General features: G+C 39.8%; 1 protein-coding gene across 7 annotated transcripts in view; it reads right to left on the bottom strand.

Annotated features, from left to right (window-relative positions):
• Positions 1-111: 111 nt before the first annotated feature.
• The window catches only part of epn2 (epsin 2), a 61,990-nt gene continuing 38,832 nt past the window's right edge, over positions 112-23,269 (bottom strand). For 4 of the 7 annotated variants that reach the window (XM_057817408.1, XM_057817405.1, XM_057817406.1 and 1 more), the window contains exons 5-10: positions 22,987-23,118; positions 22,528-22,633; positions 19,559-19,711; positions 18,006-18,098; positions 11,158-11,385; positions 112-3,527 (exon numbers count right to left, since the gene is read on the bottom strand). In XM_057817408.1, the coding sequence (XP_057673391.1) occupies positions 3,223-3,527; positions 11,158-11,385; positions 18,006-18,098; positions 19,559-19,711; positions 22,528-22,633; positions 22,987-23,118 (1,017 nt within the window). In that variant the 3' untranslated portion in view covers positions 112-3,222. The remainder of the gene's footprint in view (positions 3,528-11,157; positions 11,386-18,005; positions 18,099-19,558; positions 19,712-22,527; positions 22,634-22,986; positions 23,119-23,269) is intronic. The other 3 variants (XM_057817410.1, XM_057817409.1, XM_057817411.1) reach the window with 3 other exon arrangements.

The following is a 23,269-nucleotide window of genomic DNA, read 5'->3' as shown; positions in this document are numbered from 1 at the left end:
AATGTGTCAGTTATTTCTCATCTTTTATATTTGTAAATAAAAGTTTTGATTTTATAAGAATTATGGTTGATCAAAACGCTACAAGACATACTGTGACAAGGATTACTGAGCTGAAGTGATATACATTTTATTTTGAACCAATGCAGCTAAGCTCGTTCTCATTCAACGGTGCGTCCTGCTGCGCTCTTTTGTTTAGATGCCGTTAAGATTCCACGGTGACGTTTCCTACAAAAACCCATTACACAGAATAATAAAGGTCAACAAAAGAACGGTATGTTACAATAGTACAAATGATAAATTATATTATACAGTTATAATGCCGACAGATTGAGCACATATCGAATAAAAAGCAGCCTGCTCCCAGTACTATAAGAGTAACTAGACAAATGTGGAAGAAAAAAAAGTGGCTATTATTAATGCATATAAAGAGTCTGTAAGGTCAGTTATTCCTCTCAATAAAAGCATAGTGAATACAGAGCGATGCATCATGAGCTTGCCCCATATAACTACACCACTACTGAACAGTCAGAAAAAGTGGTCATTATAAGCGTTGTCCAACAGTTCCATTTTTTTCCTCTTAATGCAGCCATCACTTTTTCCCATCATCGCTTGAATGTTAGTCAAATCAGAGAGAACACAGCATATCTTAGTTGCACTACATTAGGCGCAGTTCAATAAACGATTAGCAAAGCTTTGCAAAACATATGCCATTCTTTTTTTTTTTTTTTTTAAATCATCTTAATGTTTGCATATTTTTGTTTGTGTTTCAAAAGGTTCGCTGGGTTGTATGCATTCCATCCATCCATACATTCATCAGCCAAGAAAGAAAAAAAATATATCACCAACTTCTCTGCTTTGTCCAACTAATGCAGAGTCAAAGCTGGACCTCCTTTTGCCTGAGATAAATGTCTGCATTTAGAGCATAAATGAAGGGTCCTGTTTAGCTAGCATAGCTAAGGGGTCGGCTGCACACCAAAAGAAGACATAAAACAATAAGTAAAAATATTGGCAGTGATAGACAATTGAAGAGATGGTTGTCTCCATCTCTTGTTAAACACGCTCAGTTTACCTCCAATATAGAAACACTTAGCACAAACTTAAAATTAGCTCTAAACAACATAGAAGAAACGAACAATGGAGTGTGCATCCAGTAACAGAAATTTACAGTTGAGTGAGACCCTGATGCTGGGTCTATCCTAGGGTAAAAACATGGCGTCGGGTGGGGGACATCCTTGTAAATCCGTCGCTATGACTTAGGTAACAGTTGTGCTTCTAAGAAAAGAGAATGGCTGACCCACAGGGTGAAACAAGAAAGACCTTATGAAGACTAAAGAATTTGCAACTAGTAGACACCTCAACGAAAAAAAGAAAAAAGATTTGCTAAAGATTAACATAAGTACGGTAAATGGGAAAAAGTTGTGTTGCACCGATACTACAATCAGTACCGATACGGCATGAAAATAACATCATCGGTATCGTGGATGACTAAGATAACGCGTACGAGCAGTATGTACTTTTAGAGATTATTTTCCAACTGCTGGTCGCCCTAACCAAGATGGCCTTCAGCTACGCACACAGTCTTACAAACTGAAGCACTCCTTCCCAAGATAAGACGTCCAATCATCCTTCTGCTGTGAATTGAAATGAGCTCATCACTAGAAAACGTCCAATCAATTTGCAGTGGGACCTTCCCACTGCGAATGAGTGAGTTGGACGTCTAGCGCCATCAATAGCAGAAAAAATTATTATTTTTTTTAATTGTAATGTGGTACCGGTACACTATCTGCCGATACCACACAGAAGCGCGAATCGTTATCGGGAGCCGAAAAATGGTATCGGTGCAACACTAAAAAATAACCACAAGAAATGACCTACTGCTTCCTCCCTGGAACAGTTTATCATTCCCTTTCAGGATTCCCCTGCGCTTATCGAAGGACCAGCACAGCACGCATGTGTGTTTATCAGATAAAATCATTGCAGATGGTCACAGTAAATTCCCTCTCCATGTTGCCGAAACGCTTACAGCGGAGTGTGTCAACAAGATGCAGCAGACGTCACTACCACAGGAGGGAGAACTCAACTTATAAAATTTAAATGTAAAGCCAACATTGCTCATTCAAGTACTCATGGAAGCTGATATCACTCAAACTGCACACACTCTTCCCTTTGAACCTGGTACAAACGAGCAAAATTCCCAAAATGCCTCCCCATGTTTCAATACTAATGCTATCACAGTTCATACATTTGTCTAACGCACGTTTGGCCTTAACGTAAAAAATCTACATGATTTTGTACTGGCTGGGGATTCCACTGGTTATCTGCGAGCACTTCACATAATCAGAGACAGGGAGTTTATCTTCTTTGATGAGCATTCACAAAGATAATACCGCGACCCAAGGCGGTCAGTTTCTTTTTTGTGGTGTGTTAGGAAGCGCTCAAATTGAATGCCCAGATGAGGACTGCCAGGAAGTAGTAAAGAAAAAAGTAAAAAGCCCTCTCATTCTGTTTTGCAGTTAGCCATTTTGTCCATGCTAAGGTTTGTAATGGTGAGCCCAACAGTCGCTGAAATAATTTGTTTTTTTTGTTTTTAAAAAAAAAAAAAAGCTAACACAATGTGCAAAATCCCTGCTTCGGAACACACGCGGACAGTATAAACATATTTGATGGTCTCTATCATTCTAAATCCAGTAAGTAAAGGAAAAGCTTACTGGAAAATACACAGTGTAATAACACTAATATGTGCAACCTCTCTCTCAAACACGCACACACTTCAGCTGACAGGGCTTATAAAAGATTAGCTCTAGTGACGAGATAGGATCCTGGCGTTAGTAGTCAGGCTTCTGTCACTGCACAGAAGGAGCAATCCTAAAGAAAGGAGTGCAGGTGAGAGACAAGTAGAACGTCCTGACCTGCCTCTTGGGAAATGAAAAAAAAAAACCTGTAAACACCCTTGCTACTCTGTAACTGACGCCAAATGGACAGTGATGTACATCAGTGTCGGATCAAAATGGAACACATATTGTAGGACTAGGCTGTTCATAGCATTGAGAGAGGAAAGAGAAGAAAAGTGTGGTAATGTTAAAAGGAAGCCACGTTATCTACGACCTTGCTGGAGGTTGGTTAGAAAAGGGATACATGGGATAAGCAGACTTCTTGATGAAGCCTCAAAGAGTTTGGGAGGGGGGGTAAGAAGTGGGCGCAAGTTGTCCCGCAGTCAGCCTTTCACAAAAGGAATGGGTTGGTGGCCCCAGCAGGCGGCCCCCCAGCCTGAGGGGGCATGCTGATCAGCGGCTGGGGCATAGCACTGACCCCCATTGCAGGCATCGGGCGTCCTGCAGGGGCCATGCCTGCCAAAGGGACCATTGTGATAGGTTGGGTGGGCAAAGAGGACATGGCCATGGTATCACTCATGCCACCAGCGAACCCCGAAGGCATGGGGCTGACTCGCATCTGGTTGAGGGTTGGTGGAGCAGGCTGGACCACTTGAAAGGGATTGGCGTGGGCGGTGGATGCTGAGGCAGTGCCACCTAAATAAACAGATCATAAAACAAAAGTCAGGACTACAGAAAGACAATCTATGTTATGTAATTCCAAGTTACTCCACCTCTTGTGATATTGCTTAAATATATTAATAGGACAGTTTCATGACGTGAGCGCAAACATTTTGTCTCACAGACCATAGTAAAATAAGTACCATAATTTTCGGACTATACGTCGCAGCCCCCCCCCCCCCCCCCCCCCCCCATAGTTTGGCTGTGAGGGAGTTCCAAAAAAAAAAACGATTATTAGATGCATCGCGATTCGACACGTGACAATTTGATTACAATTCATAAAGGTTCAAAATTGATGATTTTCCCTAATAACTTTATGACAGCCACTCGTAGGTTCAAAATTGATGATTTTCCCTAATAACTTTATGACAGCCACTCGTAGCGGAACGAAATTCAAGACACGTCTTCCGATCGGACGCACGCACAACGTTATGGTGGATGCTGCCGGTTACTGAGCGAGAAATTTACTCTTATTCAAAAGACTGGAAAATGAATTTGTGTATGAGACAGTAACGGTCGCGCTTCTGTGCGCAAGTTATTTTTTAGAGCGAAAGTGGAAGGGATAGTTCGTTGCTCCTTGTCTTTCAGATGTCCAGCAGTAGTTTAAAGTCATGTCAATGGCGTACCGCACGCAGGCTATTTTTAGACCATGACGTCGCATTGTAAAGCGGAAGTAAAGCCGAAGTGGGACATTATAGACCCGCCCTCGCATAGACCCAACGTAAAAAGTGCTACTTTTTTCCGGTAATCTTTCAAAAACGAACATGCCGATCACTAGAGCTGGGAATCTTTGGGCACCTAACGATTCGATTACGATTACGATTCAGAGGCTCCGATTCGATTATAAAACGATTATTGATGCACCCCCCTCCTTTTTTTTTTTTTTTTTTTTTTTTTAATAAAATAAAGTTTTGTACATTAGTTCCAAAATTGTTCAAAAATACTCTCAGGCTAAACCAAACTACTATTTCAGTATCAAGTAAACATATAGCAGTAAACAAATATACAAAAATAACATTAAATAAAAAAACTCCAGTCCCCATTCTGTATCAGCAGCTTTAAACTACATTCAATTAATTTAATGTTGTGAATCAACCGTTAAAGTTGTTAAAATTGCTCCCGTTATTCCATAATTTCCCTTTTGTCTACTTTTGACATGTGAAAGTTTTAAAACTATTTTAAAGATAGATTCAAGTCAATATTTTACCGATTTAGGAGTATTTTAGATAAAAAGTTAATTAGGTCTGCTTGGAAGGTTCGCTACAACAGCATTGCAGGGAAGTTTACTGCTTTAAGATGGCGGCCGTTTACTAACACCCGCATCTAGCTTTTTGCAGATGTGCTGCTACGCTACCGAGTCTATAATCCATCTAGTCCTATATAAATGATATCTACCGTAACATTATGTAGCTTAGCTGTACTTGTAGCAGCTTTACGGCAGCAGTCAGGTATGTTGTTGTGTTTTTTTATCTCGTGGCATGAGTTGAGCTAGAGCCGTGAGTTGAGCGTTGGCATTACCCGAGGGGCCGGTTAATGAGAAGCATAATGTTTAGCTACTCCCGCTCCGTTCCGTCCCGAAGTCCGCGCGGCGCGCTGAGTGTGTCGTACTTCCGCTTTACTTGGCATATTTCAATAATCGGAATTTGGATGTTTGTGAATCGTTCTCGAATCTTCCACGGCCGAATCGCGAATAATCTAAGAATCGGAAATTTTGCACACCTCTACCGATCACGCATTGCTTTTTTGGAACTTGTAGAAACTACTCTAGACATTACGACACATGAAAGATGTTTTCTTCATACGTTTCCGGAAACCAAAAACTCGGAAGGAAAAAATGTGAAGACCGAATCAACTTGCGCGGACTTTAACACCAGCTCGGCGAATCCATTCACGTTTCATATGCAGTAAACATTAAGTTGGGTTGGCATGGTCTTTCAGAGGACAAAGAGGTAAGCCATTTTTATATTTTTAACTTATTTTTTTTAGCGTAACGTTGTGCCGTACTTCTTCTGTCTGACAATGAATGACCTGAAAAGAATTACAATGGTATCTGACTGCCACTGTTACAGTTTCTGTTCTATATATTAAAAAAAAAAAACTTTAGTAAGGGGGAAGTGTAAATAAATTATAGGATTAAGATGTGTTATCAATAAAAAAATTAAAAGTGTTCGTTGGCTGTCACTGAGTAGCATTTGCGATCGCTACACAAAGCTAACTAAATTACCCCTAAGAACGGTAAGAGACATAGGACAACCAGAGGATATATAAGAAAGACAGGGCTGATGGTAAAGAATAGCTTGTTGAAACAGAAGAATGTCATTGTCAGTCGCGTCGATAAAAAAGCTAAAGCTATGCCTAGGCCGGCTTGTTTTTTTCGTCTTTTTCAGCCTTCAACACTAAAGCCATCTCTTTAACTGAACATTTTTATGTTCTTCCACATCTTTGCCAGTCAATTTGGCACCAGGCACATCATTTTCGAAGAGAACTGGTAGGTTTAGCTCTGTAAACATCTTCTTCGTACACGATTTCCATTCATTTCCTATTAGGGACAAACGGTGGCTTGTCCCTACTTAGCAACAGTAGCTAATGTCATGAATATTAATGAGCGGAAATGACGTGTTGCTTGCGGTACGCCATTGAAAAATATCCTGAGTGTGTTGCTAGGACCCATGTACGTCTATAAGAGGTGAGTACACGAACCCTCTTGTATTTTTTAGCCATCATTAGGAAATGTTAAATAAATAATGGACATAAATTTGTTTGGCTACTTTATTATTAGTAATGTACGATGCATCGATAATCATGATAACCGTGATCATCGTCAATACCGTGATCATCGTTCAATAATCAAATCATAGCACCCTGAATCGTAATCGAATCCAATCATGGGGTGCCTAAGATGGCACACCCCTATTTGGCCGGGGGTGCAACTTATACTCTGGAGCGACTTGTGTGTGTGAAATGATTAACACATTATTATATCATTTCACATGTTATTTTTTATTTAGGTGTTTTGGAGTGACACTGATGGTTTGGTAAACTTGTTAGCATGTTCTTTATGCTGTTATCTGAAGCTTAATAGCTCTATTACGTTAACATACTGGCCACGTTTGCATTTTGTTGTTCATGCATCACGCAACATTATCATACTGTACACTCATTCAGCATGTTTTTTACGATTGTATTTTTATTTTAAATTGCCTCTCATGACATTTCTGTTTCCCCCAAAAATGAGACTTATACGTTTTTTTTTCCCCTCTTCATTGCGCATTTTTGGGCTGGTGTGATTTATAGTCCGCAAAAATACGGTAGTAACTTCTAGGTTTAAGTGGAGTGCTGCGAGACCCGTCATAAGGGTAAGCCTGTCGCAATATGCAATAATTCCATTTATTGCACGATAAATAAAAATGAAGGCGGTCATTTTTCCGCTGCGATTTATCGCCTCGTGTGCACGTGCGTGCGCGGCAGACGTGCTGTTAAAAGTTCGGATTCCTCATTACCAACTGCGCAAAATGCATCTTCGTTCCAGGTCCGGCAAAAACTAGCGCCGGAGCCAATCGTTCCCATTATATCCTATTGTTCAACGTATACGGGCTCCGGAGTGACTGTGGACCATCTACGGCGCGCCGGTGTTGTTGATGTGTAGGCGCCCCGTCAGGAGTGACATTTCACGTGGGGCGGCTATTTTTCTGCACAACGCCGGATATTTACAACGAAGTCCGCCAAAACAGTGTTAAAGACTTGGCTGCTACGAACAACCTCGCTTTGACAACGAACCGCTGAATGAAATTAAGAGCGCTGTGCTTCAAACTCGTCTTGTTTACGAAAGTTGATTGTCATATGCTGGTGTTGTGTTGTAATGAGCAGACGTGACTTCAGCGGCGCTTGCTAACTTGTTTAATGCGCCCACACACTAGATATCATGAAATGGCAAACTAGATGAGCTACGCCCCATGCTATTGGCTACGTGAGCCCAGAGTTATTTTGGGACACGTAGTCCATGTACTAGATCGATGAATTCTAAACTGTCATGACTGAATGGAAGTTAAGAAGGCCAAATCAATCCATACCAGTGACTATAGATAATGTTGCAAATATTGTTAATTCAGTATGTTACACAGATGGATTCGGACCACAAATAGGATGTCTTGCTCATGTAGTAAACCTAGCTGCTAAGAGAGCTGTAGCAGTCAACAGTGTGCCATGCCTCACTTTACAAACAGTAAAGATTGTTCTCAGCACTTTTATACAAATTTTTTTCAGATCAGTAAGAAGTAAGCACATAAATATTATGCACTAAAATGCATGTTTATATGATGGCAATTTAATTTTTGCTCGTTAGCAAAAAAACAAAAACGAAACAAAAAATTGTTATTTTTTTTACAGAGCATCAAATGTATTCTGTGTAATGTATTTATTCTGTGTTTCTGTGTGTATCAATATAATAATATTGATACCGATATAATATATAATATTGTTGTTTTTTACTTAAGAGGCATGGTCAATTGTTTTTAGTTGTGATTTCTTAAAAAGTATTTTTGAATTTAAGAGTAAATATTTATTGCGTTTAAATGGGTGTACTTGATCTATTAATATATACTGTATTCTTACTGTGTTATTGTAAATTTGTTTAAAAAAATTTGGGGGGGGCGCAATAATATCGCATATCGCAATAATTTATGAGAATAATTATCGCACACTAAAATTTGTTATCGCGACAGGCCTACATAAGGGCTTTTCAAGCACACACGTGACAGAATTAGAATTTCTCCAATTGGCTTGTAAATATACAGTGGTACCTCGACATACGATCGCTTTGACACACAATCTTTTCAACATCCAACGTAAAGTTTGTCTCGCCATTTGTTTTGACATACCACGACATGACAGCACCGCAGACGAACGCGCGGCAGATTTTCTTGTGAGAGAAATCAACACAGGTTTCAAAAAGGTTGGTACAGGTGGTGAAACAAGGGAAAAGGTGATGCTTACCATTGAAATGATAATGCAAATTATAGAAAATTATGAGCGTGGGGTGGGCATCAGTAAACTCCATCCATCCATCCATTATCTTCCGCTTAGTCCGGGGTCGGGTCGCGGGGGCAGCAGCTTTAGCAGGGAAGCCAAGACTTCCCTCTCCCCAGCCACTTCAGCCAGCTCCTCCGGCGGGATTCCAAGGCGTTCCCAGGCCAGCCGAGCGACATAGTCTCTCCAGCGTGTCCTGGGTCGACCCCGGGGCCTTCCGCCGGTGGGACATGCCCGGAACACCTCTCCAGGGAGGCGTCCAGGAGGCATTCTGGCTCCTCTCAACGCGGAGGAGTAGCGGCTCGACACCAAGCCCCTCCCGGATGACCGAGCTTCTCACCCTATCTCTAAGGGAGAGCCCGGACACCCTGCGGAGGAAACTCACTTCGTCCGCTTGTATCCGGGATCTTGTTCTTTCGGTCACGACCCACAGCTCGTGACCATAGGTGAGGGTAGGAACGTAGATCGACCGGTAAATCGAGAGCTTCACCTTTTGGCTCAGCTCCTTCTTCACCACAACGGACCGGTGCAGAGTCCGCATCACTACAGACGCTGCACCGATCCGTTTGTCAATCTCCTGCTCCCTCCAACCCTCACTCGTGAACAAGACCCCAAGATACTTGAACTCCTCCACTTGGGGCAGGATCTCCTCCCCGACCCGGAGAGGGCATGCCACCCTTTTCCGGCTGAGGACCATGGTCTCGGATTTGGAGGTGCTGATCTTCATCCAAACCGCTTCACACTCGGCTGCGAACCGCCCCAATGAGAGTTGGAGGTCACGGCTTGATGAAGCCAACAGCACCACATCATCTGCAAAAAGCAGAGATGAAATGCTGAGGCCACCAAACCGGACACCCTCAACGCTTCGGCTGCGCCTAGAAATTCTGTCCATAAAAATTATGAACAGAATCGGTGATAAAGGGCAGCCTTGGCGGAGTCCAATCCTCACTGGGAACGAATTCGACTTACTGCCGGCAATGCGGACCAGACTCTGACACCGGTCGTACAGCGACCGAACAGCCCTTACCAAGGGGCTCGGTACCCCGTACTCCCGGAGCACCCTCCACAGGACTCCCCTAGGCACACGGTCGAACGCCTTCTCCAAATCCACAAAACACATGTAGACTGGTTGGGCGAACTCCCATGCACCCTCAAGGACCCTGCCGAGGGTGTAGAGCTGGTCCACTGTTCCACGGCCGGGACGAAAACCACACTGCTCCTCCTGAATCCGAGATTCGACTTCCCGATGGACCCTCCTCTCCAGCACCCCTGAGTAGACTTTACCGGGGAGGCTGAGGAGTGTGATCCCTCAGCCTCCATCAGTAAACTGGCTCAACAATATATCTCCACGGTCCTCCTCCGACCACCATTTGCCAGTCTTTATAAGTTAGAGTGACATTTATTATTGTGGTAACATTGCCAAAGAAATCGCCTCCTTCGTGAGGTTTTTATTATTGATTTCAGAACTTATCCAACACATAACGCCTGTCGAAATAACGACTGTCCGCCGCAGTTGACTGTGTTCTCAAGACAACATTGAAAGTGAGAGTAAACTCCCAACCTCACCGCTCCCTCTCTCTAACGTCAGCCGTGTGTTGCGTTCAGGTACAGCAAAGGACGTCCGCCACATTAGAATTCGTTACATTATCACAAGAATTATTATTATTATATTATTATTCCGATTTTTATTTATGATTGCATTAGTCAGGCATGAAAATGGGTCAGGGGTTAAAAAGGTGACAAGGGGTTGGAGGAAATATGTTCCGGTACACTGTAAAACTAGGGCTGTCCCAAATGACTAATTTTCTCCCGATTAGTCAGCCGACAATTTTTACGATCAGTCAATTAATCTAATAATCCCTCATTTTGTATGTCAACTTTAATTCTACGGCGTGTTTATGACCAATAAACATCTGTGAAAGGAATTTGAGTCTCATATGCCATCAACACGCACGTTTACACACGCACAAATGTATGCACGCACGCGACGATAAAACGCAGCTTGTAACTGTCTCCTGTCGTCTTCCAAAATTACAACTGGGTGACGCCGCTTTAGGTGTTCATTCACGGCCGACGTGCAGCCAAGCTTGGCATTAAAGAGACGGGACTCAACAGTGTACCCTTCCTTTGTTTCGTTGAAATAAGCCAATGTTTTGGCCACTCTGGTGCGCTTTTTTGGCTTTGTGCTGCGTTCCCCGCTTGCATACCAAGCGTCCGACATTTAAACACCCCCCAAACATTTTCTATTTGGATCTACACAATTCACATAGGTCACCCTTTTTGACTTCAAATCGGCGAATTTTGTCAAAAGGTGAGATTTTCATGCCTGAATAGTACTAGCAGTATTTAATAAGGATTTAATGTAGGTTTTTGGGCTGTGGAGCGAATTAATGGAATTATAATGTATTCCGATGGGAAAATTCTGCTCAACATATTTTGACTTACAAACAAGGTCCTGGAACGAATTAACTTCGTATGTAGAGGTACCACTGTACTCAGCTGGCTTTTTTTCTGCTTCCTTCTTGTTAATAGTGTGTTTTTTTTTTTTTTTTTTTTTTTTGCAGAAAATCATCTTACTTACCCGTTGAAGCCAAGAATGGGTTGAATGCTGGTGCAGGTTGAGCAGGTTTGGTCACTAAAGAATCCAGGTTGACCAAAGCAGCATTGGGGCCAAGGAAAGACTCTGGTGTCTTTCTGGTTGGATTTGAAGAAGCAGAAGTGGATGTGGGAAGGGGGTCAAAGAGGTCCAAGCTGCTGCTGCTTGCAAGACTGGTTTGGGAGGGAATAGAGGATGGTATACCAGCATCACCTAAAAGACAGATGTTGCAATTTTACAGTAATTTATTGTGCAAGTAGAAACCCCACTTACAATTGATAGAATGTTATGAGTGCACTGTAAATAAATACAATGCAGTATGGTAGTGCACTGTAAATAAATACAATGCAGTATGGTAATAATATTTAGCATATATAGTTTAGTGTATTGTATGTACTGTACGAACTAATTAACTTTACGAGCAGGGCTCAACTAACTTGGTATGCCAAAAAGGTCGCTCTAAAAATATTAGTGCTGCAATGGTAACATTTTTGGGCTCCCAGTAGAGCATGAACTATTTCGGGACATCCCACGGGTCATGGGATTCCCGTGGGAATCAAAATTTTATTAATCCTGTGATTGGGACTGGACGGGAGTAATTATCAACGGGAGCTGGCGAGAACACATAAACATGATGATGATTTTCACTTGTGCTAAAACACCTAGAGGACCGAAGCATCCATTTTTGTAGTGTTATTTTTCGTGGGCCAACACTATCTCAACTTGCGTTGGCACGTCAAAAGAACTACTCATTCCAATATTCCATGTTTCCAACGCTTCGACTCCCGGCTGCTATTTTTGCGCGGACTAAACATGGCGAACGATAGAAGTTAAAACCCGAAGAGAGAACTACACATGAAACTCAAAAATAATGACCCATCGGTTAAACTGGAGGAGCTTGTAGGAGTAAGGTCCAAGTTGTTAGAAAACATTTTAAGAACGGAATGTGACGGTGACACTTCAAAATATGTGGCGTGTGAAAAATGCGCGGGACTAGTAAAGTACTGTAGTAACTTGGGGAAGAGTGGTCTCAATTTGATTTTGAACTGCATTAAACACAGTAATGTTAAAAAGAGCAGATTCCAACACCTGGCCGTGTGGTTTCGGCCATTGCCTATACTTTTTGTTTTTTGTTTTTTCCCCGTACTAACTGCATACTAATACATACTACTAGGCATGTGCCGGTATGAGATTTTGATGGTATGATAACAGTGAGCAAAAATACCGCGGTTTCACGATATCACGGTATTGCAATTATAGCTCCCAAAAATTTTGAGATGTATGGGTTAAAAAAAAAAAAAAAAAAAAAACTTTTTTCCATTGAACAGGATTTTTTTTAGACCATACTTGCAAATTGGAACACGAATATATTGTTAAAATAAATAAATTATCAATAAAAAAATATTTGAAATAAAATTAAATATAACTTATAGACTATACTCACAGCCACAGCTCAAGTTGCACAAGATTACAGCAAGAACAAAATAATTTCTATAAAGTAAAAACACTTCTGAATAAAATTTTTAAAAATTTATACTGCATGACTTTTTTTTGAGGGTGGAAAAGCTTAAGTGAAGTTTTGCCATTTTCAGCCACTGTGTCAACTCTAGTCTACATGATGTCATGCCTTTGTGTTAAAAAGAACATAAGGAATTCATAAGTTAGGTAAAAATGTTTAAGTTAGTTAAAATGTCAATATTGTTGTGGAAAGGTTTCATCTACAAAAACACATTGGGAGTGAGACCTCACCTTGATCCAGCGAACGTGGATTTGTGCTTAGGGCAGTGCTTCTCAATTATTTTCTGTTACGCCCCCCCAAGGAAGACGTAAATGTTTCGCGCCCCCCCAAACTCTGTAAATAGTATCATTTGTCTATAGTATTACTATTAAAATACGCCTCTGCCTCACATTGTATCCTTTTTTTCTATTAGAGAAAATAACAGATCAACTTATAAAGTATAACTTTATTAACATTGTTTTGTTTGTAACAGAAAAGACAACGCGCATCAATTTGCCTGGATAAAAAAAAAAAAAAAAAAAAAAAAAAAAAAAAGTCACATCCAAACTGTAAAAATACACTCAAGGTACATTTTTGACCATTTGATACTGAAAAATAAAATCAGTAAATAATAACAAATTCAAATTGATTAGAAACATTAACTCGTGAGGAGAATATGCCAAAAAATTTGATTGAAAAAAAAAAAAAACTGAATAGAAGAAGAAGAAAAAACTGTCCTTCTGTCCAAAGACAATGTTATTTTCGCTGCTCTCAGTATCACCTCCAGTTTTCAGTATCACCTCCAGTTTGCAATGATGTAGCGTTATTTTGCACTGAGCATGCAAACAGTGCTCACTGGTTTACTGATATAACACTGACAAAGCGGGACGATTGTTGGCAATATTCGGCACATTTTAGCTGAAAAAACAACCAAGCGGCTTATCAATGAGATTGGGGTCTAATGTCTTTAAGTGGCGTCTTAATTGATTTGGCTTCCGGCTGTCCGCTATAATCATTTTTAGACACGGTAAACAGTGGTCTTTCCTCGTCTACCACTGTATTAAATGTCAAAGCCACATGCAAACCGCCCGAAAAAATCACATTCTCGACGGCCGAGGGAGAACCGTAGGTGAGGGCGGTTGTCGTGACGATCCCAAGCCGAAAATGGCACTTCTCGGGCGGACACGTGAGAACCGGAGAAGACAGCGGTCGCTGCGTGAGTCCAGCCGGAAAACGGCTTTCGAAAACGGCGCACAGATCTTCATATCTCTCTTCTGTGTGCTCTTGCTTACTTCAAAAATACTGCGCGCACTTTGAAAATGAGAGCGCCACTGCCACCCACTGAGTGGATGTGCAAGTAGACTCTTTATTCTAGTACGGCAAAAAAAAAAAAGCATGTTCCCCGAGGTCACACGCGCCACCCTTGGCATCGCTCTGCGCCCCCCTGGGGGGGCGCGCCCCACTATTTGAGAAGTACTGGCTTAGGGCAAGATCATTGTTCGCAATTAGCGATCTTTGATGGTATCACTTTTTCTCCTTCATTCAAGCGAATCAAGCTTGTTTTTTTCACTCTGCGGCTGTAACACTCAACGAAGTTGCTCTCCCAGCTGAGCCTAGGCTAACATTAATCTTTGTAAGCTTTTACTTAGTTTATATATTGGATTTGAAAGGAAAATGTGTGTTTTGTTTTTGGCAAACTTTTTCCATGGTGCTAATTTGTGGAAGCTACTCACATGGAAAAATCTAATTGTACAACATTTGAAATGTATTCATTTTGTATATTAAACTTACCACGATTTGAGAGCTCAATAAATTGAAGAACAGTACGCCTTATGTTTGGAGTAATTGTTTTTGGGTTAGCTGGCTGTGTAGCCGATAGCGTCACTCTCACACACAGCAACAAACGGGAGGGGGTGAGCGCTGCTGCGCCAAGCCGCTTCTGGCTGCATTTTTGACACAAGAAAAATAGCGAATACCGTCCTACGGTCTGACGGAAAATTTTAGTGGTTTTGAAACCGCGACGTTTTCACACCACGGTAAACCGTGAAACCGGGAACCGGCACATGCCAACATACTACTTACTTTATACTCACTTAACTGTAATTTAATTACCAATGTGGCTTGGTCAGGCACAGCTTAACTCATTGCCTGCCATTGAGGGCCAATCCATTTGAAGTTGGAACACTGACAGCAAATGAAAGAAATTGTTTACTTCATAGCCTGCTATTGGCCATTTATAAGTGGAAAGGCTGGCCATCCTCCCACATTGACAGCAGAAGGATGATTGGATGCCACACAATTGGACGTGTATTATCATTTTGGGTTGGGCGATAAGTGCCCCTTTTTTACGGCAGTGTTGGGAGCTACCAGCCATCTTGATTAGACTAACCAGCAGAGGTGGGTCGTAATGCAATCCATTTACTCAGTTACATTTACTTGAGTAACGTTTTGAGAAAAATGTACGTAGAGTAGTTTTACCGCACAATACTTTTACTTGAATAGATTTGGAAAGAAACACTTCTCTTACTCCGCTACACTAGAGTTGTTACATTTTTCCTCTTTAGTCTATATATTGACTTTGTTTTTGCCAGAAATGCCGACAGTGGCTGTCTTAGTTTCACCAATGAGATGTACAATAACCACATGACTCCATTATACAAATCAGAGGTAACAATGATTTTTCTCCACTAGAGGGCACTCATGCTCTCTGGACGGGTGATTTTTTTTTTTTTTTTTTTTTGATAGTGTTATTCTGGTCAGAATTTGATGATTTTTGTGTCATCCTTTTGGGCTAATATGGTCATGTGATATGTTATAGTACAGTGTAATAATAACAGTTCATATAGATTAAGTTGTGCTGAGAAAGTTTTTTTGTTTTTTTTTAATCTGAAATTTAAGCAGTTACTCACAACGGTACTCATTACTGGAGTATTCTATTTAACGAATACTTTTTTACTTGTACATGAGAAACCTTTTGGATGACTACTTTAATTTGAGTAATATTATTTAGGAATAATGCGACTCTTGAGTAAAATTTTTGGGCTATTCTACTCACTTCTGGTAACCAGTGGCTGGAAACAAGAACTCGAAAAGTATATATAGCGCAGCATTGGCAATTTGACACGTTATTTCTTAGTACTACCCTATACCGATGATGTCATTTTAGTGCGGTATTGCTACCGATGCGGATACTAGTATCAGTGCAACACTGAAAAAAATGATGGAACAATGGTATTTCCTAGGAATTTTCTATCAGGGATTAAATGCAAAAACTTACAAAGATGTGTAGCATGTTATGTTTTCTACCTTGCTAAATCATTCATTCTTTCATCTGAACCGCTTATCCTCATGAGGGTGAGTACTTAACATGACATGACATTAACAGATAACATAATTAAAGGCAATTTAAATACATTGACTCGAGAAGTATCAATTTTAAAAAGGTTGGCAACACCTGCTGTACGTGATACAATACTAGGGCTGCAGCTATCGATTATTTTAGTAGTCTATTAATCGATGAACTAGTTAGTTCCAATAATCGAGTAAGCGGATAAGGAACATGAAATATTACAAAACCTGGGATAAGCCTAAAACGGTATAAAAAATAAATAAATGAGGATCTACGTGCAACAAAAGAACAATTGGCTAACTTACATAGCAAAAGTCCGCTATCTTAAATGCTATAAAATACTAACGTTTTTTATCAATGCTCCTAACAAATGTTTCAGACTCATATTCCCACAAAAAAGCGACTTAATATACCTATAAACTAAATTACGAATGCATTTAAAAACATTAGGCCAAACAAAAACTTGGCTTACGTTGGTCTTAAAGGAGAGCAGTTGGATTCAGCCATGTAAAATGAGGCAGACCAGAGGGCAGTGTTCCCACCCTAATCTATAAAACTAAATGCAAACACTTTCAAAATAAACCATTACAATGCCACTTTAACTAAACGAATACTCAAAGCAACAAAATTTAAATTTGAATTTTGTTTCTTATCGAATACTCGAGTTAATCGCTTAATCATTGCAGCACTATACAATACTGAAATGTATTTTGCTGAAAACAACATTTCAATATTGAAAGTTGAATCCAAAAATATACCCTGCATCCAGGTCTCTGTACGTTTCAACAAGCCAAATTTAAGACCCCTTTCACATCAATACTGAAAAAAAGTACAAAAGACTTGAAGGAGGCCCAAGATTACTTGCAAAGTATATGAATGCATGTCTCTATTTCTCTAACTCTGTAGTGAATCAAGACTTCCAAAACTCTATAGCCAAAGGCCATTGGCCACTTACCCATGGATGCATGTATTGTAATTCGGTTCTGCTTAAAGACCCCAAAAATCTTAGCATTTAAAAGCGAGTCTGAAGTTTATGCATGTTCTAAATAAAAGTCAATAGATTTGTAAGACCTATCACGGTCGCATTTAAGACCTTTTACGAGATTTTAGGAGAATTTGAGACGTTTTAAGGCCATAAATTCAAATTATTGGATTTAAGACTTTTTCAGACCCCACGGATGTCGAGACTTCCATTCCCAAGGGAAATATTGAATGAAATCACAAGAAGAGTTAAACTGCTTTTGGTAACAATAAAAGAAATAAAAAAAGAATAAACACGCATTAAACAAAGCAGGCCATTTGCTACACGTGTCGTTGGGATTAACTAATCTCAGAATACCAATTCAAAAGTGATAATGACAAAAGAATGCGCTGCCTGCCTGGAATCCTTCAAATTTTAGTGTTCATATAAGGAAGCCTGCTGCATTTATCAGCCTCTTAACACATTCCATAGAGGCTTTTCTTTTTCTGAAATCTATCTAAACTAAAAGCCTCCCCCAATCCCCTTTATGGTGAAAGATATGTTTGCCTTCAAGTGAAGCACAAATCTGCATAAAGTGCCACTCTTGCCACAGAATGCAACCACAAGAGGGGAAACCACCAGGACCTGGGTGAAGCCGAGTTTTAGAAACCCTTGATTTCGGAATTGAGTTCTTGGTTACATTTGAGATTAAAAACATCTAAAATGGTCTCACAAAACCAAAGCTCAGGTCTATGATTTGTGACACCTTTCCCACCGAAGTGAAAAAAATACCAGACCAAAGCAAATGCCGTACGTTTTAAAATCACATCGTTATGGCAGCCTTTCTTTATTTTTGTCATAGAAGAGAATCTTGACTGCCGTGGTTTATTGCTTCAGTCTGGTAGTATAGACATACACAGACAGGACATGTCTGTGCCCTACAGAAATATTGGAAATCTGAGAGCACAGAGGAGGAAAGAACACAAGACTGTGTCAATAGGGAGAGACAAGGACAGGATGAGTACCAGCAGCGACAGAGGAGGAGGTGCGCAGGCTGTCAAACGCTGAGAAGTCCTCTTTGGACGTACCATTGGATTCACTGAACAGGTCAAAGCTACCTGGATGGGGACAACATTTACATATAATATAAAGCAAACACGAAGACATGGACAGACGATAACAGATGAAATGAATGTGTACATTAAAAACAACACTTGGACAAACAAAAATGCCAATGTCACAACCAAACAGCATTCAAGTCTCCAAGATATTGTAGCATTATTTGTACGAAGGATGTCCCTATCCAATCACGTGACCGGAAATCGGGCCCGATCACATCGTTTTTAGTAGATCGGAATAGGGTGAAAAAGATTGGGTTTTAAAAATAAAAATAAAAATAAATAAAGAACAATTGGCTAACTTACATAGCCATAGCAAGTCCGCTATCTTAAATGCTAACCTTTTTTTTTTTTTTTTTTTTACAATGCTCTTAACAAATGGTTCACGTATTCCCTACTAAATTATGAATGCATTAAAAAAACAGTGCAAACAAAAACTTAGCTTATGTTGGTCTTAGCAGGGAGCAGCTGGATTCAACCATGTGAAATGAGTTGTCATATTCACTGTTGCCACAAGAGGGCAGCGTATCGACTCAGATCAATAAAACTAAATGCAAATACTTTCAAAACAAACCATTAAAACGCCACTTTAATTAAAAAAATACTCAAAGCGGAAAAATTTAATTTGAATTTTTTTTTTCTAACTGAATTACTCGAGTTAATCACTTATCACTGCAATCACTGCACTAGTATTAACTCATTGGCTGCCAGTGACTACGATAGATGTCCAATCCAAACAGATCATTCAATCGCTGCCAGCCCCCCAGCCAAATAGGATTGGATGACAATCGCTCGACGGCTGATAAACATGATGAATCAATGCCAGCCTTTACAGATCAAATAAAATTAACATCTATCGCTGTCAATGACAGAGAATGAGTTTAGAGCTACAAGCAATAAAATATTCCAGAGGTATACCGATAAGGGATGCCCTCGATCTGATCACGTGAACAGAAATCGGGCACGAGCACGTAATTTTTGGAGGACTCGGCAGAAAAACATTGTTTTTTTTGTTTGTTTTTTTAGATTTTTGTTATATAAGGGATAAATAGCAACAAAATAAGACTTCTAAGGATGTCATCATAAACAAAAAACAATTTTTGTACAACGCAACATTTTTAGAAGATGAGAATCGTGAGGAAAAAGATAGTGTTTTTAAGATTTTTTTAATAGCTACAAAGCCACAAAATAATCAAATTGGACAAGAATATTGGCAAAAGAAAATATACTGTACATATATATGTATTGTAATAAATTACTAAATAAATTAATAAATTGCCAAGTTTTTTGGAGCAGTATTCAGTACCAGCAGATGCTCAAAATCAGGTGACTCAAACTTGGGTGTATCAATATGTGATCAGGTGCAACAATATGTGATTGGGAAAACTCCAATTCATACAATATAATTAATTGATCATTAACAACTTCACAATCAATATTGTCTTTTCTCTATGGGTTACCTGTATGAGCAGCTTTAGGACGAGTAGCTGCTGACCCCCAGGGATCAGATGCGGGAGTTGAGTTTGATGCCCAGGGATCACTACTCTTCATGGGTGGAACAGAAGATGGAGCCCCCCAGGGGTCTGCCGAGGCTGCTGACTTAGGGGCAGAACCTTGGGAGGGGGAAATAGTGTTACTGTGTAGTCAAGTAGAGAGTTGGGTAATCTTAGAGGCTTACAGGGAAATGAAGTCAAAAAATATTATGTAATGAAGGAAATGCACAGTAATGCAGGAAGTTTCAAATGAGGTGTTCATGCAGGTTATGATGGCATGTATCCCATGACTAGGGCTGCAACTAACGATTATTTTTTTATAATCAATTAATCGGACGATTCATTAAATGATTACTTGGATAAATGTCACTTTTTAAAATTACCTTCACAATTTAACTTCAAGTTGTTTTAGGCATGTTGCAAGTAACAATAAAAACAAAATCGATGACTATTTTCTGAAAAAAAAATATTTTATTACAGCTTCCTGACTTAAATGTATTTTACAAATGTAATATATTAAGTATATACATAAAACTTGTCTTTAATCAAGGTTCTGAATATAAAACATAAAAAGGATTTCTTCTCTGTACACAAATCAGACTAAAGGGTTAGGGTTAGTTCATTCAAATGTTCATTCAAATTTTAATAAGTGCTGCTGTTTGACATGTTTTTTATTGTGGGCAAAGCGCCGATATAAATTGTGTCAAGACTCATTTATTTTCTTTTAACATACCAAACAAAAAAATCAAATGTGGAGGAGGCAGACTGTAATGAATCAGTTTTCTTTATCAAACACATATAACTACAATCCAAATCCAATTTCAAAGCACAATCTCTTGTATGATAATTTACAGTTTGAACATGAGTTTGCATTGAAAGGAGATCATGTTGTTATATGATGGGTTTTATGTGTGTGGTTTCTTTAGAAAAATTTAGGAGAAAACTTTACGATCTAAAAACTCAAGTGCTAATATGCTTCTCCAAAACACAACACAAATAGACACTTAAGACGCTGATTAGTAGAGCTGGAAATCTTTGGGCACCTAACGATTCGATTACGATTACGATTCAGAGGCTCCGATTCGATTATAAAACGATTATTGATGCACCCCCCTCCTTTTTTTTTTTTTTTTTTTTTATATATATAAATGTTTTGTGCATTAGTTCCAAAATTGTTCAAAAATACTATTTCAGTATGAAGTTAACATATAGCAGTAAATAAAATGTACAAAAATAACAGTAAATAAAAAACTCCGGTCCCCATTCTGTATCAGCAGCTTTAAACTACATTCAATTAATTTAATGTTGTGAATCAACCGTTAAAGTTGTTAAAATTGTTCCCGTTATTCCATAATTTCCCTTTTGTCTACTTTCGACATGTGAAAGTTTTAAAACTATTTTAAAGATAGATTCAAGTCAATATTTTACCGATTTAGGAGTATTTTAGATAAAAAGTTAATTAGGTTTGCTTGGAAGGTTCGCTACAATAGCCTTGCAGGGAAGTGTACTGCTTTAAGATGGCGGCCGTTTACTAACGCCCGCATCTAGCTTTTTGTAGGTGTGCTGCTAACGCTACCAAATCTATATTGCATCTAGTCCTATATAAATGATATCTACCATAACATTATGTGGATGTACTTTGTAGCAGCTTTTTGGCAGCAGTCAGGTATGTTGTTGTTTTTTTTTTTTATCTCGTGGCATGAGTTGAGCTAGAGCCATGAGTTGAGCAGTGGCATTACCCGAGGGGCCGGGTAATGAGAAGCATGACGTTTAGCTACTCTCGCTTCGTTCCTCATTGACCGCGCGGCGCGCTGAGTGTTGTACTTCCGCTTTACTTGGCATATTTCAATAATCGGAATTTGGATGTTTGTGAATCGTTCTCGAATCTTTCACGGCTGAATCGCGAATAATCTAAGAATCGGAAATTTTACACACCTCTACTGATTAGCATAATCGCTAACCATCTTAGCGCTTTGTGCTAAATAGTAACGTCTTATCAACAAAGAATGCAAGCAATACAATTGACTTCATTTACTCACCTCTGACGGAGGCACACTGAATAAATACAAAACAATCATAATGCATCTAACTCTCGATACTTCGTAATATTATTGATTCAGCAACCGAACCTGAGTGAAGCAGTGAACTCTCACTTGCTCTTATCACTGGCACACGCGCAGCCTCACATTACACCATAACAAGGACCCAAACAGGACTGCTCAAGCTGCCGGAAAAATTTGTTGGCAACTAATTTATTCATCAATTTTAATCAATTAGTTGTTGCAAAATTACAATGCCTCAACATATTTTTACAATGCCTGAACATATTTTTACATTCATTACAGTGTGGGCTCACACATTTGTGAAAGACGTTTGCACCTGCCTCATTTTTAACGTGTATGGGATAAGTGAACAAACAGCAAGCTTTGGTTGTTGATGTCATCTGTGTGTGAGGTGCTGGGTAAGGGTTTCAGCGCAGAGGTTGCCATCCAATCGTTCTTGGGGATTTTCACAGCCCGTTGGCCACAAACATAGGCCTTAATGAATTGTGTCGGGGTGAACTCGTGCAGTGTAAACTCTTTGTGGAACTTTGCTATATTGTCACTGGGCCTGCAAAGCAGCATTCCAAGCTGACAAAGACTCAACTAACAGTATTTAGAGTTACACGTACGGGTGAGGCCCAGCCATAATGTCACACTCAGAATGCTGTAACTCATACACCTCCGAGGTCAAGGATTGTCAAACACCATTTCTATTAGGGGATCTTACTTTTGTTTCATCAGATTACTTTGAGAATCATATATACTTATAGTATGGATATACAATTGGTATTTGGCATTTCGATAATCTATTGGTTATTAAATATCGCGATATATTACAATGTATTGCCACAGCCCTAATATCCAGTATGTCATGATATGAAAATGCATATGTACCATAAGATTTCCAGGGGTCCCCTTTCGACAGACCGGCTGCACCCCAGGGGTCAGCGGTTGCACCTGGTTCTGGGGTGTCCATCAAATCCATCAGAGATGACTGCGGCTAAAAATAAAAAAAATTGAAAAAAAAATAAGGATTGTTAATTTGAAAATAGTTACAAGGGAAAAAAAAATACAAAGGGAGTCCACTAACAGAATAATTTGGAAAATTTTTCTCTACTGCATTTTTCATAAAACCTGTAAGACATTTTTGGTGCAATCATCTCTTATTAATACAATGAACAGTCAGTCATCTACTGAAGCGCAAAACTGGTGGGCTAACTAGGCCGTCTTCTGCTAGATTCATTATTGCTTCGGGGGGAGGAGGAGATCAGGTCAGGAAAAATAAGCGTGAGGAGACTAAATTAGGATAATGCTGATGAGTCACTTAATGTCCATGCTTTGATGGCAACTTACCTCTTTTTTCTTGCGTGCCAGTTTGCCAGAGTCAGAACCTCCTTTCTTACTCTCCTCCAAGGCCATCTGTAGTCTCAAATCATCCCCTCTGCGTATGCGCTCCTCCTGTATATGGGCACTAGTGAGGACAAACTGCACCCAGGGAATTTACATTTAATATCACCTGTCCTGTCACTTTAACATGAATCAAAATGGATCAAACACTCACACATTTTTATCTAATCTGAAAACTAGACAGCCAAATCAAAGCCATCAATGTGAGTCTGTTTTGATACTATGAAGT

The sequence above is a fragment of the Corythoichthys intestinalis genome, chromosome 16, assembly GCF_030265065.1.
Source record: "Corythoichthys intestinalis isolate RoL2023-P3 chromosome 16, ASM3026506v1, whole genome shotgun sequence".
Classification (NCBI taxonomy): domain Eukaryota; kingdom Metazoa; phylum Chordata; class Actinopteri; order Syngnathiformes; family Syngnathidae; genus Corythoichthys; species Corythoichthys intestinalis.
This window is presented reverse-complemented; position numbering and strand designations above follow the sequence as displayed.